The following is a 26,255-nucleotide window of genomic DNA, read 5'->3' as shown; positions in this document are numbered from 1 at the left end:
GACAGTACACAGATTCTAGGAAAATCACATTTTGACCAACACGTTGGGGGAAAAAGAAGTCTTTTTAGATTAAAAAATGGTCACTTTTCTCCTGGATATTCTTCTTTGTGTTGAGCTCCACACGAAGCCTCTCGCGGCTGTTCATGCTGAGTCTTCTCTTGCGGTGACGACTGAATTCACCTGGACGACGCCGCGGCCCCAGGGGGAGAGAGGAGGCAGGCAGGCTGTCATCAGGTTAGGCCTCCTTGTCCGTAGTTCTTGCTTGTTCTCTCAGGTCACGTAAATCTCTACAAGTGGGAAAATATGCTGTCCATTTCTTGGTAGACTGAACTTTCTGTCTTACGTTTTAAAAAGGCGAGCCTGCAATTTGCGTAGTTGAACGCTGAGTGGTCACCCATGCCTTGCCTGGTATTTTCTCTCCCGTTGATTCCCTCGCTATGGTTTCTCCAGGAAAAGAGGTGGCTTCTTTGGCAAGTAGGGCTTTTGAAAAGCGAGTGGCACTTGCTGTATTTTAATAGGTGGGGTTTCCCTTTGGGATAAGTGTACGTGCCATTGCAGCAGACTTGGTGAGTGAGAAAATTGGAATCATTCTATTGTCCAATCAGGAAATCAACTAATTTCTAAAAACAAAATTGCCTTCAGTATTTAACTGGCACTTTTGAATTGCTGAAATAGTCCACAGTGTCGTGAGACCAGTCTCTACCCTCCTAGACTCGCACAGTTTTAGAGCCAGAAGGAGAACTGGAGATGGTCTAGTAGCTGGTCCCAATTTTGTAGGGGAGGAGACCAAAGCTGACGGAAGCTTTACATCATGTGAGTGAGTGAGCGATAGCAGAGCTGGCAACTCTTGAATCCTGGTCCCAGGATCCTGGTTGTTCCAGAAATCTTGCTTAAACATAATTTTATTTTTAGTATAAAAGTGCACACTCTTTCAGAAGTCAGTTCTCAGGGCTCTAAGTAAAATCCTTCGGAGGTGGTCTTTAAGTGAGATTGGTTTCTCCAAAGCCCCTCGGCAGCAGAGAAGACCATAGACCGCCCTTTCTAAGAAACACCTACGTGGCGCAGCTGCGGAGACAGACCATGGGAAAATGAGGTCTTCTGGGACGCTCCCCATCAAGTGGGTCACAACATTCCAGTGACTTCTGCTCTGTACAGACAGAAGCAAAAGCGGGGCGGAATGCTGGAAAAAATAAAGGCTTCATCACCTGTTAGCAGGGACTGTCAGAAGTAGGTTGCTTCACGTAGCACATCTTAAAGAAACCTCTTATGAAAACTTTTTCCTATTTTTGGAAAGGGAGGAGGAGGTGGGGAGAGAGAAAAAGAGAGAGGGAGTGTAAGAAAGGGGGGAGGGAAGGGCGGGAGAAGGGAGGGGTGGTGGGAGGAGCCTGGGTCTCACCGCATCACAGGTAATGTGTCTTCTCAAAACTCTTTCACTTGGACCAGAGAAACCACTGCCACTTGGTAGCCGCTGCCTTCGCCACAGTCCAGAACCCTTGAGTACTACAGATCTGTCTGTATTGCTCAGGCTAAGCCCGAATCCATCATCTGAGTTTAGATGCCTGTAGCTAACCTTGGATTACCTAGGAGACCATTTGAACCTCCACAAACCTGGGACCTCACCTACTCTCTTACCTCCACCCGCCACCAGCTCTTTCTTCTGAATTCCTTATCTCAATGAGCTGCGTCTTTGGCCTTCTAGAAACCCAGGGCAGGCCTTTGGGAATCGTTCCTGGTTGCATCTTCTCCACCCTCCGCCGCCGCCAGGACCACCAGCCAGTAGATCCCACCTCCTTTGTGTCTCCCAGATGCTGCTCCTCCCGCCTCCCTGCTGCCTCTGTTTTGGATCACAGCCTCCTCGTTCCTTCTTGAGCTCCTCCTCTACCTTCTTTTCACAGCATATACTTCCTGGTGGCTCAGTCTCTAAGTGGCCCCTCTGCCGCCCCAGTGCGTGCCTCTCCAACTTGGCTTCCAGACCACTGCCAGAGCACTCTTTCTAGGAAAGCCCGTCCGATCACGGAATTCCCCTGCCTGAACCGCTCCATTCGCCGCCGGTCCCCTACAGGAAAATGGTGCAGTCTGGCCCACACGCACTCCTTGAGCCCCGTCTCCGTCTCCCCTCCCCCACAGGGTGCCCTCCACTCGGCCCTGAGCTCTCGGTCCCCTGCCCTTTGCTGTGCCTCCTGAGTGGCTCATTTCGCTTCTGCCTGCTTCCCTCTTTCTGGTCTGACTCCTGCAGATCTTTCTGAGCTCGGCGTGAATGGCACTCATTTTAAAAGACACTTGTGTACATTTGCTGTGTGCCAGGCGCTGGTCTAAGGGCTTTATGTAGAGTCATTTATTTACTCCTCAAAACCACAAGAGGAAGGATTATCATTCCTATTTTATGGATGAGGAAACTAAGAACACTGGTGAAAGAGCTTTTCTCACTAGCCCACTGGCTGCGAGGCTGGACCAGAAGCCAGCTTTTGCCACTGTTGGCATTTGATTTTGATTTGTGTGCAGTGTATATCTATACATACATGTATGTGTGTGTGAACGGGCTTCCCTGGTGGCTCAGACGGGAAAGAATCTGCCTGCAATGCGGGAGACCTGACTTCCACCCCTGGGTCAGGAAGATCCCCTGGAGAAGGGAACACACTGTGTGCTGGTGTTCGGTCGTTCAGTCGTGTCTGACTCTGTGACCCGGTGGACTCCAGCTCTCCAGGCTCCTCTGTCCATGGGATTTTCCGGTCAAGAATACTGGAGTGGGTTGCATTTCCTTCTCCAGGGGACCTTCCCGACCCAGGGGCGGAACCTGGGGTCTCCTGCAGGTGGGTTCTTTACCACCGAGTGGCCAGTGCATACCGGCCTCCCTGACAGCCCAGCTGGTGCAGAATCCGCCTACAGTCAGCGCAGGAGAGCCCGGTTTCATTCCTGGGTCAGGACGATCTGCTGGAGAGGGGACGGGCTACCCATTCCAGTATTCTTGGGCTTTGCTTGTGGCTCAGCAGGTAAAGAATCCACCTGCAATGCGGAGCCCTGAGTTCAGTCCCTGGGTTGGGACTGATCCCCTGGAGAGGGGATAGGCTCCCGGCTCCAGAACTCTGGCCTGGAGAATCCCATGGAATACAGTCCATGGGGTCACAAAGAGCTGGAAACTACGGCGTGACTTTCACCTTCTTTTCACAGCATATACTTCCTGGTGGCTCAGGGGGAGGGTGGAGAGGTTACAGCCGGGATGACTCCCAAACTTCTGACTGGGGCTGTTGGAAGCCCAAGATTCAACTCATTGAGAAGGAATTCAGAAGAAAGAGCTGGTGGGGGGTGGAGGTACGATGGTAGGTCAGGTCGCAGGCTTGCTGAAGTGCAAACGGTCTCTATGTACATAACGTATAATATATATATATGCACACACTTGTTTTCTGCATAGGCATGAGTGCATATTATTAAATTGAAAAGATATGAAGTAGACAGTGGCAAGGGAGGCTCCCACCTACCCCTGCATTCCAGCCACCGCTTCCCTTCCCCGTAGACACCTAGTATTGTCAGCCCCTCTCGTGTCTCTCCACGAGGCACACACACACACACACACACACATCTGCGCTACGTGGCTGCGCTTTGGCACTTTGGTCTCATATCCTGCTTTTGCCGTTTCTACTGTGCTCTGTTTGCTCAGCCGTGCTCCTCGGGGCTTCTTCCGTATCGACACATTAAGAGCTTCCTCCCCTCCTTTATGGCTAAGTAATAGGCCATTATGGGGAGATGCCATGATTTATTTAATCAGTCTCCTTGGGGTGGATATTTAGGTGGTTCTCAGACTTTGGCTGGTACAAGCATTGCTGTGAAGATTGGTTTTCTGTGGGCATCATTTTGCGCGTGTGTGAGTTTATCCGCTGGATAAAATCCTGGAACTGGCATTTTGGGTCAGAGGGTAAAGGCAAGTTATAAGTTTGATAGATAGTGCCCGACTGTCCTCCTAACGGCTGCATGCGTCTAGTCTCTGGTCAGTAATTTACGAGCGCGCCTCTTTTACACTCTCACTAACGCTTGCGAAATAAAGCGTCCAGTGCCCGCCATTGTTCCAGTGCCCGCCATTGTTCCAGTGCCCGCCAACCCTCATACATTGTGGGCTCTGCATTTCTCTTGTGATGAGTGAAGTTCGGTGTCTTTAATGTGTTTTGAACTGTTTTGAATTTCTTTTATATCAGCTGCCTGTCCATTTGGTCTTGTTGGGTGTTTTCTTATTGGTTTGTAGGCATTCCTTATATGTTAATGATTTTAGCCTTTGTCTGTGATTTATGTTCCCAATAGTTCTCTGGTTTATCTTTTGTCTTTGTTTAGGGTTTATTGTTCCCAGGCAGAAAATGTTTATTTTCCTGTAATCAGATTTATCAGCTTTTTTTTTTTCTTTTATAGCCTCTGGAGGTGGAGTCATAGCGAGGCTGGCCTGCCCCATGCCTAGCTTATAAAATCCTCCTCCACGTGCATGCGTGTATGTATAAAGTTGTTTCAGAGAGCAACTCAGTAGAGTGTAAGAGCTTGGAAAGCGGATTCTGGAGTCAGACTGACCCCACTTTTAGCCCTGGTTCCGTCTCTGACTTGTTCTGCGGTCTCAGGTGACGTCTTTACGTGGGCTGTTAACACCTGCATCGCGGGTCGCTGGCGGCCAAGCGCAGCGGCACAGGGAGCTGCCTGGGTTGCTGATGGCTGCCCTCACCGTGTTACTGTCTCCTCCAGGTTCCATGAGAGTGGACGCGGGGACAGCAGCTCCCTCCCTTTGCCAGCGCCACGCCCAGCCCGAGCCGGGGCCCTGCCGAAGCGCGAGGGTGTCCGTTCCGAGTGTCCGTTCCGAGTGCTTCGCTGTTTGCCTTGACTGAGCGGCGAGGCCTGGGGTTCTGGCTGGGCCGCCTGGCGCGGGTCGGGGCCTCTCCGCGGCCGTGCTCTCGGCCCGGCGCCCCGCCAGCCCTGCAGCCGCGCTCCTCTCCGTGGGCCCCCGCGAGGGTCCGCGTTCTTCCTCGGAAGCGCCCCGCGGCCTCGCCCTGCAGGCCCTCGCCTCTCTGCCCCCTCCCCCGCCCCGTGGACAGTGTCCCGGGTCGTGTGGGCAGCGCCCCTCTGCCTTTTGCCTCTGCGGACTGCTGGCGCCCGTCCTGTTCTCGTTCACAGGCGGAGAGGCCCCCACACAGGGCACTGCTCGCGCTCCGTGCCCAGAAACGGCTGTGACCGAGCGGCTTGGCAGAGTGGAGGCTTTAACTGTAAGAGGCCTAAGCGCTTGCCTGGGTTGGTGTCCTTTCCCATGGACCATGAAGAAAGGAGAGTCCCAAGTAGTAAAGTGTTTAGTGGATGACCATCCTTAAAATTTCCATCATGTCAACTATATTTACTAAAATTTTACTTAATTGTCATAGATGCTAACTCTTCGGGAAAAAAAAAAAAAAAGACGAGGTTGTGAAAGCTGTTCAGAGGCACTGAGAGCTAGGGCTTAAGCTCCTGACTTGCGTCTCTGTTGCTCTCTTAGCTCCTCCTTTGCCTCTCGTGGCATTTCCTTTGTGGACTTAGTTTTAACATCGTCCCCTTGATATTCCAGTGGTAGGAGGTGCGGCAAAGCAGTAAGATCATCTCATATCTGATTTTGCCACTATCCTTGTCATTAACAAAATACTGCTTGGAGCACAAGTGTCGAGTGTTACGGTGGGCTGTACCAAATTTTAATCATGACTCATAGGAAACATGCTAGTGCGTTGCCAGAGAGATGGTTCAAGGGCAAATAGAACCCTCTATTTGTGGGGGGTAGATTACCATGGTGAGTGAGTCACGGCCCCTGAGCTCAAAGGCCTACTGTGTGTAGGCACTTCCGTTAGAATCTTACATCTGAGATTTGCCTACCCTAAAAGATGGGCACCTTCATTCTGATTGTTTGGAAGTTGAGTTGAAGAGAAGCTGACATTGATCGCATCGTGGTCGGAGAGGCAGGATTAAGATGGTGAGCTGGTTCCCCAGGTTTCCAGGGTCTTTGCCCGTGTATTGCGTTTCCTTCCAGGAACATAGGATCTGGTAAAGGGAGCAGAGAAATAAAGAAGGACGCGACTGTTTTCAGTGAAAAGGAAAAACAATGCCACGAGAAGAAGAGAAAGGGATGGACGCCCTGCGCCCTCCTTCTGGTTGGTCACTCTGGGCTGGAATTCCACCCTGCAGCTCGGATGGTGACAGTGCCAAAGAGAAAGGCCACTCTTCCACCGCCCTGCTCCCCAGCCCCCAGCTCGATAAAGGCCCTCACCAGCTGCCTCCCTGCAGGTAACAAAACGGGTTTTAAAAACGTGTAAGAAAGAAGCACGGCCTGTTCCCTCCTGGCTGCAGTCCCAGGGGAAGTACAGTTACATCGGCACCTTCTGGAACCCAGGCTCAAGGAGTTAAATTTAAGAAACGCTTGAGGTTCCTGAATTCCCATGCTATGTTGCTAGCATGTTCTGCAGCCTTAAGACGCTCAGCCCTCACGTGCCCCCACATCCTAGGGGGACAGGTCAGCTCACCAACCACACTGGCCGCCCCTCAGGCCCGACATTTGCTTTGCTTTTCCTTGGAAGGCTTTCAGCTCCTCTGTGAAAGATTTCTGTTATCTCCTCTCCCGCTTCCAGAAGTAGCGTCTTTGCCCCAACTGGAAAACTTGCTGTGGTCCTGAGTGTTTTGGAAACAGAATGTGCAGTGAGAGAATCCCTGCTTTGTGAATACTGGATCACTTTGTTCCCTGGCACAACAATCCCTCCTTTGTGTTAAACATCTGAGAACAGAAGTTCTAAATAACATTTTCACATTCCCTGCTGATGTGAGTTCTTTATTTGGGGACAACAGCTCTGTGCTCGTCCCTGTCAAGTTCTGATGTCTTTTCCCGTATCGAGTGGCAGGGAGGCACTTGCGTCGTGGGGGCGAGCGGCGCCTCCTGCGGGGCCTCTTCTGTGTCCCGTGAGCGGCCGGGCCGTGCTGGGACAGCCGGCTGCTCAGAGCCGAGGCTCTCCACTGGGAGCCGGGAGGCTGCGCCGCCAGATACAGCGGGGCCAGGTGGGCAGGCAGACCAGAGTAGCCGCTCGTCCGCCTCCTTCCCGAAAGGCAGAGGAGCTACCCCACAGGCCCGCGGAGGCCTGATCCGGTCGGGAAACGCGCTCAGTGGCCGCCCGGGCGTGAGCTCGCGCCCTCCGCGGTTCTGCAGTCCCGGCTCTGCTCACCTCCTCAGCTCCGTGGGCCAGGTCAGCACGAGGGATTGCTGAACGCCCTCAACGAGAAAGCACGGCCCATCATCTCCCTTTATTTTGTACTTGGGTAGAGTGCTTGTCCTTTTACTCCAAAGGAAAGGAAGTGCACCCCTGGCGGTCCAGTGGTTAAAACTCCATGCTTCCGACGCAGTGGGTACAGGTTCAGCTCCGGGTCGGGGGACGAAGATCTCACATGCTACCTGGCACGGCCAAAGGGGGGAAAAAAGAACTGTACGCACTCCCTTCTTTAGGCAAATCTAGGTTTATAGGATGGAGAAGGCGATGGCACCCCACTCCAGTGCTCTCGCCTGGAAAATCCCATGGACGGAGGAGCCTGGGAGGCTGCAGTCCATGGGGACGCTGAGTCGGACATGACTGAGCGACTTCACTTTCACTTTTCACTTTCATGCATTGGAGAAGGAAATGGCAACCCACTCCAGTGTTCTTGCCTGGATAATCCCAGGGATGGTGGGGCCGGTGGGCTGCCGTCTATGGGGTTGCACAGACTCAGACACAACTGAAGCGACTTAGCAGCAGCAGCAGGTTATAGAAATTCAGTTTTGTGAGACAAAGGAGGACACTTTGTTTCTTAGAAAATTTTTCACCGCATTCCAAGCAGCATAGATGGAATAATAAGAATATGATCCACTCCCCAAGAATGTCTGCATTTATGTGAACGTTTCAGGACCATCCCCTTTTCTTACTGCTTTGACAAGTATATGTTGAGTTATCCTGCATGAGGCAGGATGGCTGCTCTGCGGCTCGTCCAGGGAGCTCATTGGCTCTCGCATTTTCTCTCTTTGGGTCAGAGGTATCCGTCCCGCTCTCATTGCTTCTCTGAATGGTGTTCTCGTGCCTCCCCGGGGCCCAGCGCCGCACTGGTGCTCTCCCCCGGCTGCCTGGTTCCTGTTGGGGGTGGTTGGAGCAGTGATGCTCTTCGCCCTGGAGGAAGGGGCGGTGCTTGGTCTCCCCCACATCCCAGCAGCCGGTCCTTGATACAGCGAGGGGTCTCCTGGGAAGCTGAGACACCCTCAGAGGCCTCCTGAGTCTGAAGCACTGGAATCGATTGTATCATTTTATAAGGGAAAGAACATTCTACTCCTCCTATTTAACCTTCCCTTGCAAACTCAAATGGGAAAATCACTCCCCGGACAGACCAGCTCAGGGGATAATAAAAAATACCCTTCAGGAGGCAGGCTGGCAGTACCTGCATTAGTGTTTGGATAAGAACAAGCCCCTCGAGGGGCAATGGAGCCCTTCTTTGGACCTTAATTGATTTTTGTGTTTGTTCTGCCTTTTAATTCTTGGTGGAAAAGTGGTTTGCAGTGCAAAGTGGCTTTCCATGTTATAGGTGCTGGATTATGTAATACCGTTTTTATCAGATCATTTCTGCTTGTTTTGCCTTTTTCTTTGCCCCCGATCCAGCTCGTGTTTATTTTTCCTTTTCGTTTTATCTCCTCTTGCTTATAGAATTATTGTTCCTCTCGTGGCCCCCACTTCATCAATCTGCATCGTCTGCCAGGGGGATGGGGAGAGAGAGGACGCACTTGGTCCTTTTTTTTTTAAGTCAGTTGGCTGGAACTCTTTAAGAAATAGTCACCTTTCCCCCAGTGAGTTTGTTACATAATGTGGAGCCTCCTTAGTATAAGTCTGACCCCTAAGAAACTGGCTTATGTTACTTCCTCGGGATTAAGGAGCCATCGGGGCCTGTTTGCCCCTTCGGGGCCTGTGCTATCCTGTCTCAGCTGACCAAGGTGAGCCTGGCTCTTGAATGGGACAGCTCCTTATGGAGGTACCCTGTAGCGTGAGAAAGTTCTATGGAATGTGTGTGTGTGTTTAGTTACTCAGGCATGACTCTTTGTGACCCCTGGACTGTAACCTGCCAGGCTCCTCTGTCCATGAAATTTTCCCAACAAGAATACTGCAGCGGGTTACCATTTTCTCCTCCAAGGGATTTTCCCAACCCAGGGACTGAACTCACGTCTCAGGCGTCTCCTACACTGGCAGGCAGATTCTTCACTGCTGAGCCATCAGGGAGGCCTATTCTACAGACCGGTAGCTTCTAAAATCTCTTTTTGTAAAATGAGCTTGTGAAGCCCTCCATCATGGGCCTCGCAAACAGTGTGCCTAATAAATCCAGAACTCGAGATCTCCAGGGTGTTGGCGTATTTTCAGTTATGCTGCGAGGGAACTCCGCCATGCCCTCTTTGCTGTGTGCCCAAGCCTGTGTGTGCGTATGTGTGTGTATGTGGGGACTGAGAAAAAAGTGATAGTCGATCGTTAGGTGTTTAGGGAAAGACTTGTCAGGCTTGCATCATAACTAAAAGACAGCGTTTGTCTATGGTAGTACTGATGTGATCGAGAACAAAGACAGTGAGGAGGAGCCAGATGTGATCAAAGCACATCCAGTATCTCCGGTTTCTGGAACATCTGAGTCTCGAGGTTTGGTCTTCATTATGGTGCGTTGAGAGGTGGTGGTTTAAAAGCAAGAAGGGGGAAAGGCCAGCTGTGGAGAAGGGCGGCTGAGGCAGTGAGAAAGCAGATGTGTGTGTCTGACTGGAGCCCCTTCGACGTGGAGCCACTCACTTCTGTCTCTGGGGGGCTGCAGGGGGAGGTCCCTGAGAGGCCGCTTAGTAAAAGTCAGCCGTCCTGCTCCTTGGGATTCACACATCCGGTAGCTTTGCCAGTCCTGACTTGATTTCTCGTGGGCCCAGTTCACACCTGCCTTGGGAAGTCCACTCAGGGAAGGGACAGCCCTTGCTGGGTCTGAACGTCTAGAGCCTGGCGGGCAGGGCAGGTGAGGCCCTGGAAGGCTGGGAGGGGTTGCCCGGAAACCGGGTGCTGAGATGCGAATACAAGCAGGCGGGTGCCCCGAGGGGTAGGGCGTTGACTGCAGTCGGATCCTCGTCCTGATGAAACCGCGCCCCTTTGTTCCGCTCCGGCGCATTCATCCCATGTGATGGCCGTTCCGTGTTTCATTCCGTGTTCATCCACCTGGCACAGCTTCAGCGCCAGCGCCTGGCGAGGTACCCCCCTGCCTCGGGAACCGCTCGCACGTGGGCGTGAGCGGAGTGTGCGCACGCGCGTGTGTGTCCTTGGGCGTGAGCGGAGTGTGCGCACGCGCGTGTGTCCTTGGGCGTGCGCGGAGTGTGCGCACGCGCGCGTGTGTCCTCTGCGGCTCCCGGCCGGGCGCGCTGGGAACGCTGCCCGCTGTCCCGCGCCTCCGGCCGGGAGCCGGGGCCCTTGCACCGGGTCGCACGGTCATCAATAGGCCTCTTCATGCGGGAGGTGACCGCACGCTTTGCCACAGCACCACTGGCTGCTGGGCTCAGTGTAACCATTCTTAGAGCGAGCGGAGCGCATGGGACCTCTTCTGTCCATCTGTCCATCCGAGAAAGTCACCGCTCGCATCACGGATCCAAGGGACTTGATCCAGGCCACCAGGGAGCACTCGGCATTTCTTTGTGTGGGTTAAATAAAAGTCGATGAGCGAATGATTGTGAGTAAGCCCTATTGTGAGGTTTTCTGATGCTGTGTAGCGGAGTCACGGAAATCTTGGTCGGGCGTTGTTCGGGAAGGAAGCCGGTGACAGGCTCTCTGAAGCTCTCTGTTTTCATTGGAGTCGATTCTTAATCATCCAAGTCAATAGGGAAAATGACTGTCATTGATGAGACAAACCCACAGAAAGTTCAAAAGTACTTGAGACGGGGCCAGCAGGCGTGTGAGCGCGCACTTGCACACTCAGCCGCCGTGTGTCCCTGAGGACAGAGAGGGCAGTGTCCAGGGGGTCTGCTGCAGGGTGGAGGCGAACGGGGCGGTGCACGCGGGGGTCCTCAGTGCTCAGGCCTCAGCGACGACCGCCGGGAGGGCTGACCAGGTTCCTGGTGATGCCCTCAGGGCCGTTTCATTAATGCTTTTCGTAGGTCGGAGCAACCCTCCCGAGTGGCTAAAAAGTCAGAGCGAAGAAGGCATTTATACAAAAGAACGGCCCGCACTGCACCGCTCCTCCCTTAGGCTTGCTCCCCAGAGGCAACATCTTTTAACCCTCCCACACTGTTTAAAAGTTCTTTTGGTGATTTAAATAAAATATGTTTATTATAATTATATTAGTATATATTATATACATTATATGTAATATGGTATATATTATATTGTTTAAAGAGTTCATCTCTTTAATGTTTATTGTTGTATGTTACCTATAATATATGTATATATTATATACAATATAATTAATACAAATAATATATAAATATATTTGTCATATGTAATAATATATAAGTATGTTATAATTATAATATGTAAGTATATTAAACTATATTGTATTATATATTATATACTATATGTATTATATAAATGTTGATGTTATTAAAGAGTTCTTCATATCTTTAAATAATGTTTACTGTTATATATTATCTATAATATATAAATGTTGATGTTATTTAAAGAGTTCTTATCTTTAAATGTTTATTGTTATATATTATCTATCTATTATAGATATTATCTATAATAGACATATTATATTAATGTTAGTATACTCAAAAGAGTTCTTGATTTAAATATATGTTAACTTACTATTTATATAAATTTTATTAATATTATTTAGAAAGCTCTTCTGTTTTTTTAACTCATATATTTTAATTGGAGGATAGTCACTTTACAGTATTGTAGTGGGCTGTGCCATACATTGGCGTGAACTCGCCCTGTACGTTTACTGTTTGGACTAAGGTCACAGGGCTGCCAGAGCAAAGCACCGCAGAGAAGGTGGCTTCAAGCAGCAGGAGGTTATCCTCCCACGGTTGTGGAGACTGGAAACCCAGAGTTGAGGTGCCGCAGAGCGGTGCTCCCCCAAAGGCCCCCTCGGCTGGGGGGCCGTCCTCAGCCCCCGTTGGCGCTGTGTCTCCTCCAGTCGCCTCTGCGGCCCCGAGACCCTCCCTGAGTCTGTGCCCTGAGACCCTCCCTGAGTCTGTGCCCCGTGGTGTTTCCCGCTTTTTGTGTGGACACCAGTCATTGGGTCAGAGGACGGTCTTACATCTGCAAAGGCCCCGTTTCCAAAACAGGTCACACTGGCAGGCACCAGAGTTAGGACCGGAATGTATCTAAAACAGACACTGTTTGAGGCTCTAAGTCAGACAGAGAAGGGGAAATATTGGATGACGTCCCTTGTGTGCAGAATCTAAAAAGGCATGATGCAAGTGAACTTGTTTACGGAACAGAAGAGACTCGCAGACCTCCAGGATGAGCTTACGGTTGCCGGGAGGCAAGGAGGGGGACGGGGGAAGGGATGGGTAAGGAGTTTAGGATGGGCATGTACACACTGCGAGCTTATGGTTGCCGGGAGGCAAGGAGGGGGACGGGGAGGGATGGGTAAGGAGTTTAGGATGGGCATGTACACACTGCGAGCTTATGGTTGCCGGGAGGCAAGGAGGGGGACAGGGGGAGGGATGGGTAAGGAGTTTAGGGTGGACATGTACACACTGCTCTATTTAAAATGGATAACCAAGAAGGACCCACCGCAGAGCTCGGGAACTCTGTTCGATGGCACGTGGCAGCCTGGATGGGAGGGGAGTTTGGGGGAGAAGGGATACATGTTTATGTATGACTGAGACCTTTTGCTGTTCACCTGAAACTGTCACCACATTGTTAATCAGTTATACACCAATACAAAATAAAAGGTTTTTTTTTAAATGAAGAAAAGGGGGCACGATTCAGCCCCTAACGCAAGCTCTCGGTTTGTGAGCACTTGCTTTTGTTGGCCTCATGCCTTACTCAGCCCCATTTCTCCCCCGAGTTTCTCCCCTCCATGGTGGTGTCACCCTTCCCAGCCTCTCACCCCCAAGGGTGTTGCTTACATTTCAAACGCATTCTTGAAACTTCATTTCTTATTCCACTAATCGTAGAGATCCATTAAAAAGTGGGAGCGTTATCCCTGCTGACTCCCCTTCTCCCTCCCACCTCCCAGCCTCTGTCAGCTAGTGCCAAGACTGGTGGCTCCTGGGTTCTCTGGGGCTGGCTGAATGGTTAAATCCTTTGCCACCTGTCCACAGATGCAGAATTGATGGCTCTCTAAAGCTTCTATACAGTGGATCTGCAAGTGGAAACCAGTAAAGAAGGGTTCGTTCTCTGTTACCGTGTGCATGTCTGCTGGCGGGGACTGTCTTCGTGCTCTCTTCATATGCTGTCTCATATGTTTCATGGACATGTTTGGCTTCAATGGACGTTTGAGCATAACTGTTAATTTCTCCACTTACTCTTGGCTGATTAGGTTGGTTCATTAGCACCAACCTAACCAGAAAAGCAGTTAGCATCAGAAAGCAATAATTAAAATGCTTTCTACTTTTGGAAGAATGGGAATATAAGAGGAAGTTTATGATTTTTTAGAATTTGTATTTCATTTGATTTTAGACGCAGCATACTTTTCCAGCTTAGTTGTAAACTCCATTCATTAGTACAGCTTAAGATTCTTTTGCATTACAGGTTGAAATGAAGCTTTGTGTCTTATTAGGAAACATTTGATCACATAAAATAATACCCACTCTTTATGGGTCTTTACTCTTTAGGAGTTTCTAATAGCAGGTAACTCATCGTCAGGCAGAGCCAGCCAAACTTGTGGATTTCAAAAGTCTTTTTATTTTACCTTTTTTATTTAAGGACCAATATAGAGCTTCTGACTTCTTATTTTGCCAAGTTGGGATATTAAAAAATCAGCTACTATTTATTCTCAGTGATAAAATCTGTTTAACACCAAAACTAGGAAGGACATAATCTTAGGGTAAATTGCACTGTTCTGCTTTCTAATAGTCATGTGGCTGTGCTGGGCCTCGGTAGCAGCACGTGAACTCTAGTTCCGTGACGAGGAGTCGAGCCTGGGTGGGCCCCGTGCCCTGGGAGGAATGGAGTCTCAGCCCCTGGGCCACCAGGGGGGCCCCTAAATGGCACAGTTTTAGGTGAAATGGATCTGACTTCAGAAATCACCCCTTTCCCTATCTTCCCCGTTGTGTGTGGACTGGCGAACCTGGCCTGGACGGAGGGTGTCCTGGGTCAGCGTTGTTTCCCGGACCTGTGTTTGGCTTTAATGGATGTCTGAACGTGACTGTTACTATCTCCACTTACTCCTGGCTGGTTAGGTTGGTTCCTTAGCACCTGCCATGAAAGACACTCAAGACTGGGGACAGGCTCCGTGTGGGGTGAGCAGGTTGGCTCCCTGTTCTGTGACCCCATCTAGAAATAGACCCTCTAATCCCTAACTGTGTCCGCTAGTCCAGGCCCCCTGAGCAGCCTGTAAGTGTTGAGCATGTGAGCAAACAGGTGAAGGGGTTTAAGTCCACACGTGCAAATCCAGCCCTTGTCTCTGGCCCTGGAGTGAGTCACCCTCTAACTCTGTCTTAACTTCTTTTTCCATTAAGCGGTCACGAGACAGTGTCTGCCCATCTGTGTTCTCCCAGGGTCATTTTGGACTTCAGGTTCTAGAACTGGCAAACTTAAGTACTTGATGGTTAGCCAATGACAGCATTTTGATAGAGTTTTTAAACACAATCTAAACAGAATGAGATTATTGACTGTTTATCCCAATAAATAAATTTGATTAATTCACCATCTGTTTGAGTTCTTTCTCTCCTTGAAGCATTTGTGTATGGCAGAGTGAGTGAAAGTCTCTCAGTCCTGTCTGACTCTTTTCGACCCCATGGACTATACAGTCCATGGAATTCTCCAGGCCAGTATACTGCAGTGGGTAGCCTTTCCCTTCTCCAGGGGATCTTCCCAACCCAGGGGCCAAACCCAGGGCTCCCTCATTGCAGGCGGATTCTTTACCAGCTGAGCCACAAGGGAAGCCCAAGAATACTGGAGTGGGTAGCCTATCCCTTCTCCAGGGGATCTTCATGACCCAGGAATCAAACTGGGGTCTCCTGCATCGCAGGCGGTTTCTTCACCAACTGAGCTATGAGGGAAGCAGTTATGTATGGGGATATCATCATTTCGAGCTTTTAGTATGTCCCTTTGCCATGTGCAATTGAATTTAGTTTCTAGAATGTTCATGTTTTAAATATGACACTGTGTGAAGTCTCCCCAAAGAAGGTTGGAATTAATTCCTTGCTGTGAGTTGTTTCTTTTTTGTAATAAACGGTGTGTGTATGTGTGCGTGTGTGACCAACCGCGACAGTCACAAGTGAAGGAAAAATGTGTATGGCACGCTGCACTGCCCTGGGACCGTGCTGTCTGGAGCTCTGAATAGGTGATCTTCACATCTTCCCGAGAAGCAGTTAGACAGCATCTTCCCACGCTTTTCACACAGGGGAAATCCAAGGTAGGCCAAGGTTAAGGCATGCGTAGCCCAAGTTTACTCAGCAATCCTGGGGCAGGGTAAAGGAAGTCACTCAGTCTCTTGAAACTGCGTCACCTCTCTCGGCTAGCAAGTGGCATTTCTCGGAGTCCATACTCTTGACTTGCAGGATTCTCACTAGACCAGTTTGGTTTCTGAAGAACAGACAGTTGAGTAAATGAACCGAGCACGGTATTTCCAGTTGGAAGCACAGAGTTGTGTCCCTGGACGTTTCCCTTGGAGAAATGGAGGAAGAGACAGCTTCCGTGCTCCTGAGGGCACCCAGTCCCCATCAAGGGAGGAGCTCTAAGCCCACGGCATGCTTAAATCTGTTTATCAGGAGTGATGCTCTGGGTTGCGCAGGCCTCTTCACCACCCCATTTCATTGCCGACCAGTACCGGCCCCTACAGGAAAGTTCTGGCTGTGACTCTTTGAACTGGAGAAGGTGATGGGGCTGGGCTTGCCCTTCTCTAGCCCTGTCGCACTTGGCCCTTTAAGGCCTTGGCTGTGCGCTCAGTCAAACGGGAAACTGACGTGAATGATGAGAAATGAAGGTAGAGGCTGCGACGGGCCCTTCCGGCCATGTGCTCAGATCACTCCGAACGCTCCCCGAGAGGCGTCCCGCCCAGCAGCGGGCCTCCCCCCGAGTCCGGCCCCGCTCCAGCAGGCCGCGCCTGGCCGCGCCACGGTCTGCCCCTGTGTCTCGTCTCTGCTCGAGTTCCACACGGAGCCTCAGAAGGCCTCACCCCTGCTGTCGTTCTTTTGCTCCCATCCCACGGTTTTCAGTGAAATCCAGGGAGTAAGTTTCAGGTGCGCTGTCAGGATGATGCCTTGTGGTGATCTGCCTAAAGATAGGATCTACCCTGGAGGTGAGGTCAGATCTTTCGTGTGAAGGAGGAAGAAAGTGCGTTTCAAAGCTTGTGGTTGTTCAGCCGCTCAGTCCCACCCGACTCTGTGACCCGTGGACCGCAGCACGCCAGGCCTCCCTGCCCTTCACTGTCTCCCGGAGCTTGCTCAGACTCACGACCATCGAGTCGGTGATGCCATCCAACCATCTCATCCTCTGTCGTCCCCTTCTCCTCCTGCCCTCAGTCTTTCCCAGCATCAAGGTGTTCCCAGTGAGTCAGCTCTTCGCATCTGGTGGCCAAAGTATTGAACCACCTCATATTGCATCTTTTCTGGAACCCATATTTGGAATGTATGTGTTAACTTACAATACAGACATTGAGACGTTTTACATAATATTGGACTATTTTTAGAAATCCTTGCATTGGTGGCCCTGCCCCAGTTATGAGATGTGCTCATCCAGGAGGATGGAGTTCAACGCAGGGACATTAGTTTCTGTCCAGTTGTGTTGCACATGGGAATCATGATAAAGTAGAAAAACCACCAAGTATCACTTTATCTCCAAGCAAACATTCTAAATAGTAGAGAGTTTGCTGCACATAAAAGGAAGCTTTCTCTCACACAGAAGCTGGCCAAACAGATTGTGACTCCTGAAAGTAAAAGCCCAAAGTCAGAATAACTTAGATAAGCTTTCAATGGGTGGAAGATAAACATTAACTTTATATGTATTTCAAAAATGTAAAAGACGCAGGTGGGAAATGAATCCTCCTTGAAAAGAAAGAAATGCCTCATAGGGTAGGGGAAAAAAAAAACCATTCAGTAGTTTTTGGAACTGTGCAAGTCCAGACAGTTTCTTTTTTTTTTTTTTTCTGGTTAGCTACTCATAGCCACAAATATGTATATTATTTCCTTCTTGCCCACAATTATACTAAGAATCATCTTTCTAATATACTGGGGAATCCCAGATAAAAATCTCATTTTCCTAAAAAAATAGACAAGTCTTTAACTCTGGCAATTAAATTCTTTAATTCTTCACATCTAGGATGTCTAAGAAATCATCAACTTGTTATAATCAAAGACGTCTCTGATATGCACCTCAAATCATTTCCACCCCAGATTTCTACTGTAAACAGCTGGTGTTCTTAGGGACGTGTTTGCCCCGGTCACTGATGTTTGGAAACGGCACTTAGAAACCTCCATCTCGCCAGCGATTAGGCTGACCCAGTTCCGCGATGTGGCGTTAGGATTACAGCATGCTTTAACCCTCTCCTGTGCCTATACTTGTGTAGGGGGAGAGATGTTAGCTGCTCTGAATGTACTTCTCCAGCAGGCGGGTCAGAATAGGAAACCCAGCTTGAGCTCCACAGTTGGTGTCAGGACTTAGCAGCGTGGACCCAAGACAGCCTGCCTGGATTTAGGCCTCAGCTCTGCCCTTCACCCAGTTCTGGACGTTTCCTTTTCCTCATCTGAGAAGCGCCAATTACAATAATAACACCTTGCTCGTTACGTGTTGAGAGTTAATAGGAGTCAAGAGCTTAGACCGTTGCCTGGCCTGCCCTAACACTGTCATTGGTGGCTATTGTTACTGTCACGATGAGGTGGACAAGGAACTGTGTTCCTCTCAGGGATGATTCTATTTGCCATTAAAATACATTTTTGTTTATAGAATTGGGGCTTCCCTGGTGGCTCAGTGGTAAAGAATCCACCTGCCATACAGGAGACGCAGATTCCATCCCTGGGTTGGGAAGATCCCTGGAGAAGGGAATGGCAACTCACTCCAGTGTTCTTGCCTGGAGAATCCCGTGGATGGAGGAGCCTGGCGGGCTACAGTCCGTGGCGTCGCAGAGTCGGACACAGCAAACTTGTCTGTGCAGTCACATAAAGAAGACAGATCTGAAATGGCAGTTGCTAGGAAGCTATTTATTTTGCCTATTCTGCTTCCTTCATTTTTTAAGGAGGAAAAAATTTTTAAATTTTTTTTGAAAAAAGTTTTTTTATTTGGCAATACTGGGTCTCAGTTGTAAGCACATGGGACCTGGTTCCCTGAACGAGGATCAAACCTGGGCCCCTTGCGTTGGGAGTGCAGAGCCTTAATCTGCTGCACCACCAGGGAAGGCCCTGCTTGCTGCGCAATTCCTGCCTTCTATATCTCTTTTCTTCTAGACCTAGTAGGTCTCTTAGGCATACCTTCTCCATGCCAGACCTACACAGTGGCCACGGGGGTGTGGTCACTCACCTAGAGCCAGACATCCTGGAGGGTGATGTCAAGTGGCCTTAGGAAGCATTACTATGAACAAAGCTAGTGGAGGTGATAGAATTCCAGCTGAGCTGTTTCAACTCCTGAAAGATGATGCTGTTAAAGTGCTGCACTCAACATGCCAGCAAATCTGGAAAACTCAGCAGTGGCCACAGGACTGGAAAAGGTCAGTTTTCATTCCAATCCCAAAGAAGGGCAGTGCCAAAGAATGCTCCAACTATTGCACAACCGCACTCATCTCACATGCTAGCGAGGTAATGGTCAAAATCCTTCAAGCTAGGCTTCAGCAGTACCTGAACTGAGAACTTCCAGATGTATTAATACAAGCTGGGTTTAGAAAAGGCAGATGAACCAGAGATCAAATTGCCAACATCCACTGGCTCGTAGAGAAAGCAAGAGAATTCCAGAAAATCATCTACTCCAGCTTCACTGACTACACTAAAGCCTTTGTGTGGATCACAACAAACTGTAGAAAATTGTTAAAGAGATGGGAATACCAGACCACCTTACTTGTCTCCTGAGAAACCTGTGTGCTGGTCAAGAAGCAGCAGTTAGAACCAGACATGGAACAATGGACTGATTCAAAATTGAGAAAGGAGTTCATCAAGGCTTTATGTTGTCACCCTGCTTATTTAACTTATATTCAGAGTAGATAATTCAAAATGATGGGCTGGATGAATCCCAGGTTGGAGTCAAGATTTCAGGGAGGAATATCAATAACCTCAGATATGCAGATGATACCACCCTTATGGCAGAAAGCAAAGAGGAACTAAAGAGCCTCCGGATGAAGGTGAAAGAGGAGAGTGAAAAAACTGGCTTAAGACTCAACATCAGAAAAACTAAAGTCATGGCATCCGGTCCCAACACTTCACGACAAATAGAAGGGGGAAAAGTGCAAACATTGACAGATTTTATTTTCTTGGGCTCCAGAATCACTGCAGATGGTGACTGCAGCCATGAAATTAAAAGACGCTTGCTCCTTGGAAGAAAAGTTATGACCAACCTAGACAGCATGTTAAAAAGTAGAGACATTACTTGCCAACAAATGTCCATATAGTCAAGGCTGTGGTTTTTCCAGTGGTCATGTATGGATGTGAGTTGGACTGTAAAGAAAGCTGAGCGCCAAAGAATTGATGCTTTTGAAGGGTGGTGTTGGAGAAGACTCTTGAGAGTCCCTTGGACTTCAAGGAGATCCAACCAGTCCATCCTAAAGGAAATCAATCCTGAATATTCATTGAAAGGACTGATGCTGAAGCTGAAACTCCAATACTTTGGCCACCTGATACAAAGAGCCACCTCATTAGAAAAGACTCTGACGCTGGGAAAGATTGAAGTCAGGAGGAGAAGGGGACGACAGAGGATGAAATGGTTGGATGGCATCACCGGCTCGATGGACATGATTTAGAGCAAACTCCAGGAGACAGTGAAGGACAGGGAAGCCTGGCGTGCTGTAGTCCATGGGGTCACAAAGAGTCAGACATGATTTAGCGCAGAATAACAACAATACTAATGATCTAATAATAATCTAGTGAATGAAGGGCTCATGGATAACTTTTTTGAGCTCTAAGAAAAATTGGCATTTTTTATATTTGAAGGATAAAATATTAGTAGAGGTATAAATTTACCCTTGCAACTCATTTTTGTCTTTTTTAAAAATTTCCAAATGGCAGACTTAATGAGAGCACTGTTTGACACTGACTAAAAACCTCATCTCGACATTCAAGCACAGAACACCCTCTCTAGTCATTCTTTTTCTTAATATTACACAGTCATGGTTGACTTTTATGTGCTAAAATTTAAAATTTCCCCTTCTACCAATATTGAAACTCCATGTTATACATAAGCCGAGTTGCACAGTAATTATTATAAAGAGCACTGTAAATCCTCCCAGGCCAGCATTTTGTTTAATCTGATTATTCATAGACTCGTGACCATTATTATTTGTTGTTGGCTTGTTGTTGTCAGTGTTAATACTTGGACCACATGTTGCTTCAGAAACTCTCCTAAAGACAGTACTTCCACTAGTAAATGGAAAAATTACTTTGTGTTCAAAATAACTCAAAAATGCAAATAAAGGAGCTTTTGAATTTTTAAATTTAGATTACTGAGAGATGAATGTGAAAAAGTAAGCTCATAATGTATCAGTTGTTTGCATCTGAAATAGCTCTTCCTCCAGTAGGACCGCAGGAGTTTTGAAAAGCGCAGGTCTTTGATAAAAAATGGAAATATGCTGCCACCACCGTTGTCATGGCGCCTGCGCTTGTGCCCCTCACTGATTTCATGACCAAAGTGGTCAGCATGTAGCGAGAGAAGCCAGTAACACCTCACATTGATGGGCATGCAAAGCTTTGCAGATACGTGTGATATTCAGTAACAGCAGAACTGAGTTCTCATTGCTTGACTCACTTGGCTTCCAAGGTGACATAGTGGTAACGATTCCATCTGCCAGTGCAGGAAACCCAAGAGATGCCAGTTTGATCCCTGGGTCAGGTAGATCCCCTGGAGGAGGGCATGGCAACCCTCTCCAGTATTCTTGCCTGGAGAATCCCATGGACAGAGGAGCCTGGCGGGCTGCAGTCCATAAGGTCACAAAGAGTCGGACGTAACTGAACACGCAGGCACTACATTTGATTCACATGGTTCCATTTTGATTAATTAAAACAAATTTCATTTCATTAACAGGGAATTCAGAGGCCCACTCTCTCCTTCATGTTCACGAGGAGAGAGTATTTTGATGGAACAAAGCCTCTCTCTGTTCTTCCTCCCTTGCACGCTGGCCGTGGGCTCTGTCCCTGAATTCAGATATGTAAATCCCTGGGTTCGTATGCAGCTCCACATGCTTCCTTGAGGGCCTCTTTGTGGAGGGAGTGTGATGCACTAGCAGGAGGGTGTGTTTTGAAATCAGACTGTTCTTGGCTCCGACCCGGACATAGTTTCTTGCTCACTGTGTGGCCCTGAGCTGCCGTGTCTTTTCTGTTGCCTGACCCAGGAGTGGAGGAAACTCTGAGATGGGAGATGTTGGAGTCAGGTGGGAGAGTGGGGGTGCACGTGCCTGCTGTTAGGGGGGTTCTCTGGGATTTCCCAGCTTCCCTCATCTTCTCTCTTCCAGGAGGGCCCTCCCCTGCGTAAGCCCTGCCTTCATTATACCTGGGCAGCAGAGCAGAGGTGCCTGAAACCACCCTTCCCTTTAGGGAGCCAAACTGTGTTGTATCCTGTCATCCAATATTTTGGCCGCCTGATTCAAAGAGCCAACTCAAAGAGCTCAAACCAGTCCATCCTGAAGGAAATCAGTCAATGACTATTCATTGGAAGGACTGATGCTGAAGTTGAAACTCCAATACTTTGGCCACCTGATACAAAGAACTGACTCATAGGGAAAAACCCTGATGCTGGGAAAGGTTGAAGTTGGGAGAAGGGGATGACAGAGACTGAGATGGTTGGATGGCATCACCGACTCAATGGGCATGAGTTTGAGCAAGCTCCGGGAGTTGGTGATGGACAGGGAGGCCTGGCGTGCTGCAGTCCACAGGGCCACAAAGAGTCGGACACGACTGAGCGACTGAACAAGAATCCTAGGCCCGTCTCTTCACCACGGGGTCCTTGGTTAACAACCCTGTTAAATTCAGGGCTTGACCTTTACTTTGTGTCTCTTTCCAAGAGCACTTCCGGGTCCGACCTTCTGTGAGTTGAGTATGTTACAAAGCAATAGGTTAAAGAAGAGGAAACGCACAGACTGTGCTACATGGGCAGGCTCGAACGCGACGATGTACCTTGGAGGACTAAGGACAGACTGGATGCGATGAGACGTGAATCAGAAATTACTCTAAAAAGAAAAGAAAAGAAAAGGAAACTGCTCTAAAGTCAAGTTCCTCAGTCTGTCCTCCACAGAATGCTTAGTTCCTCGAGATGGGGACGGGTATGAGTTGAAAAAAGCTTTCTGAAAATCGCATGGGCGATTCTGACTTAAGCAGGTTTCTTTCCTGTGCAGGTCGGTAGGTCACTTCAGTCACGTCTGACTCTTTGCGACCCTGTGGACTGCAGCCCTCCCGGCTCCTCTGGCAAGAACACTGGAGTGGGTTGCCATTTCCTCCTCCAGGGGATCTTCCCGACTCGGCGATTGAACCCACATCTCCTGTACCTCCTATGCCTCCTGCGTTGGCTGGTGGGTTCTTTACCACTAACGTCACCTGGGAAGCCCTTCTTTCCTGTGGGACTTCTCAGCGTCTTTCAGATCCTCAAATGCTTTCTGATTGCAACATGAGGGAGTGGACTCATTGTCTGAAGCTTTTCCAAAACATATTTCATCATGGAATCAGAGTGATTTTGCACTCAGGTAACATCTTGCCAGGCTAGTGTCTCATGGGACGTATTTTGCAAAACACTGCTGTATGGTTTTAAATCAGGAATGTGGTAGAACAGGGGTGCCATTGATTCAGCCCGTGAATACACCAAGCGTTGACCCCTCGCAAGACCCTGCAGAGGCTAGACACGTGTAAGATCCAGTCACTGCAACGAGCCTGGTGAGCAGACTCCAGGTGTGAGGTTGGTGACCAGGCTCGGGGCAGGAATGGGCTGGCAGATAGGGTCCCGGAAGGTTACCGAAGCGGAGTCAGAGAGGTCATGTCTTGAGGGGGAACAGTCCTGGTTTATGCCTTGTGTTTATTTCTCCCTCTCCAAAGTTCTTATCATGGGTATTTTAAAATTCTCTTCATATTAGTGAGATTCCACGGAGAGAATGAGCATTCAGTGCCCATCGTAAATGGAGTCAGTCCAGTTGGAAGTTTCATTCAGGAGATTTTGCAATCCTGAGCTTTAGCTCTCAGCTCAGTTCTGAGATGACCCCCGCCTCGCTCCGGAACCCAGCTCTGAGGACGCCCAAGTCCCTTGTATAAAATGGCTTAGTATTTGTATATAACCTACGCCATGTTCTCAGCTCAGTTCTGAGATCACCCCTGCCTCGCTCCGGAACCCAGCTCTGAGGACGCCCAAGTACCTTGCATAAAATGGCCCAGTATTTGTATATAACCTACACCGTGTTCTCAGCTCAGTTCTGAGATGACCCCCGCCTCGCTCCGGAACCCAGCTCTGAGGACGCCCAAGTCCCTTGCATAAAATGGCCCAGTATTTGTATATAACCTATGCCATCTTCCTGACTGGCTCAGCAGGTAAAGAAACCGCCTGCAGTGCGGGAGACACAGGAGATACAGGAGATGTGAGTTCTGTCTCTGGGCCGGGAAGATCCCTTAGAAGAGGAAAGGACAACCCACTGCAATATTCTTCCCTGGAGAATCCCATGGACAGGGGAGCCTGGCAGGCTACAGTCCACAGGGTCGCAAAAAGTCACGACTGAGCCCAAGCCTGGACTCTGGAATACTTAAACTCCCTCTGAATCAAAAAAGTCACGACTGAGCCCAAGCCTGGACTCTGGAATACTTAAACTCCCTCTGAATCACTTACATTGCCTAGCGCGGTGTGTTGCTGTGTAAACAGTTGTAAATACAATGTAAATGCTGTGTGAATAGTTGCCAGCCTGCGGCACGTTCATGTATTGTTTTTTGGAACTTTCTAGAATGTTTTTTTCTGACTATTTGCCATCTGCAGTCGGTGGAATCACGAACATGCACCTCATGGACACAGAGGCCACTGGTGCTGGGTGTCTTCACCACCACACTGACACCGGCTCTCGTGTCAAAGCACCGTCTAAGCAGAGGAGAGACATGCACACAGCCAGCCGGCTCCGTCACGCGAGACGCGGTCGGTGAAGCTGCCCGAGCCTGATGGGGTCACCTCTGTGGTTCTTGGTTTTGTTTTTCCTTATGGATGAAATGTGAACTGGGGCCTCATGGCAGGTTTTACTTGGACGAATCTCTGCTCTCACAGTAGATCTGGGGACTGTTTCACCACTGATTGTTCTGCCGGTCAGGCCTTAGGAAACATTTTGGCAGGTTGCGCCGTTATTTTGCTCATGTTGTGAGTAGCATTTCTCTTGACCTTTTGTTATTTACTGAAACAGTCCAGCCTGTTTTCTTTTAAGAGAAGCGTGAAATGAAGGGGAGTCGGCACAGGCTGGCTTTGGTATCGAAAGACAGACTTCAGGCTCTTGGCTTCAAGGAGACTTTTCAAGCCAAGGGGTCAGTGGCCTACTTATTCCCATGATTTTAAGGGGTCTTTTGGGGGAATTTTTTTTTTTTTCACTAAAGCAGATGCATGTAAGTTTTCTCACTTATTTATAATAAAACCTTTCACCGCATCTACAAACACAGCTCTTAAGAATTTAACCCTGGCATCTTGGGCATGATGGCTGGTGCCCAAAGCACCTCCTGCTTCGAGCAGGGATGTGACGTGTTTCGGGAGGACAGCTCTGGACTGGTCACTGGGGGTCGGTTGGGCGGCCTTCCCCCGCAACCTCTCCCTACTTTTGCATCTCACGTGTTTCTAAGCATCTCACAGGGGTTCTTTTTCCCTTCCTCCTGTCCCCCACAACCTGTCTCACTGGTGCTTTTCTGCTCTTTGCCCAGAGCTCCCTATTTACTACAGGTAAAGGAAGTACCAAGATCTCATTGCATCTCTGAAGATGAGAAAGTGTGTGTGTGTGTGTGTTTCGATACATGTTTGTTCCTATCTCCCCACCTGTTTACCAACTATTGGTCTCAGACAGAAAATTCAACAGGAGGTAGTATCTTTTCTTTGGGATCCCCATGGCTCTTGAACTCAGCTGCTCACTCAGATTTTTGATGTGTTTATTCTCTTAGCCAAACAGAATGATCTTGACATCCATAAATCAGCCCGAATGATTTCTGTGTTTTTTTATAACGACCTGTGGACTTGAGAATTGCAGCAGAATTCTCTAAGAATGGGCCATTGCTTTGGGGGTGTTTCATCCACTCTTCAGACATACAGCTGACAACTAATGACTGTGCTGTCCTCGGTGTTGGGATTCAGTGGTCAACAGAAGCCACTGGCTTCCCATGGAGCTCCTGTATGAAGGCAGAGATACAGATGATGCCTTAGTAAAAAAAAGTTAGGATTTGGTAGACACCAAAAACATAATGCCTGATAAGTGGGGAGGGGCAGACTAGTTTAGATAATGAGAAAAAGAAGCAGCCTAGAACTTCAAATACAGTTAGGCAAGGTTGGGCAAGCTGCTGCTAGGCAAAAACAGGAACTGTTCCTCATGGCGCTTTTTAGAAAATTTTTTAATCGGAGGATAATTGCTTCACAGTATTGAATTGGCTTCTGCCACACACCACTTGAATCAGCCGCAAGTACACGTATATCCCCTCCCTCCTGAGCCTCTTCCCCACCTCCCACCAAAATCTACGAGCTATAAATGCTGGAGAGGGTGTGGTGTGAAGGGAACCGCACTGTTGGTGGGAATGTAAATTGATAAAGCCTCCATGGAGAGCAGCATGGAGGTTCCTTAAAAAACTAGGAATAAAACCACCAAACGACCCAGCAGTCCTCCTACTGGGCAAACACCCTGAGGAAACCATAATTGAAAAAGACACGTGTACCTCAGGGCACTTTTTAAACTTTATATCTTGCAGTAAGTATAGATGCAAAAAGTTGCAAAGTAGCACAGAGAGGTCCCAGGTACCCTTCACCTCGCTT

At 48.9% G+C, this 26,255-nt stretch overlaps 1 protein-coding gene across 3 annotated transcripts in view; it reads left to right on the top strand.

Annotated features, from left to right (window-relative positions):
- BCL2 (BCL2 apoptosis regulator) overlaps positions 1 to 26,255 on the top strand; it is a 199,725-nt gene that overhangs the window by 54,313 nt on the left and 119,157 nt on the right. Inside the window, exon 2 of one of the 3 annotated variants that reach the window (XM_069569135.1) lies at positions 22,633 to 22,806. The exons of the other annotated variants lie outside the window; for them this stretch is intronic. Coding sequence (XP_069425236.1) covers positions 22,633 to 22,806 — 174 coding nt within the window. The remainder of the gene's footprint in view (positions 1 to 22,632; positions 22,807 to 26,255) is intronic. 3 annotated transcript variants of the gene reach the window in all.

The sequence above is a fragment of the Ovis canadensis genome, chromosome 23 (genome assembly GCF_042477335.2).
Source record: "Ovis canadensis isolate MfBH-ARS-UI-01 breed Bighorn chromosome 23, ARS-UI_OviCan_v2, whole genome shotgun sequence".
NCBI classification, from domain to species: domain Eukaryota; kingdom Metazoa; phylum Chordata; class Mammalia; order Artiodactyla; family Bovidae; genus Ovis; species Ovis canadensis.
The sequence above is the reverse complement of the archived record's forward strand: the minus strand, read 5'-3'. Positions and strand labels throughout refer to the sequence as shown.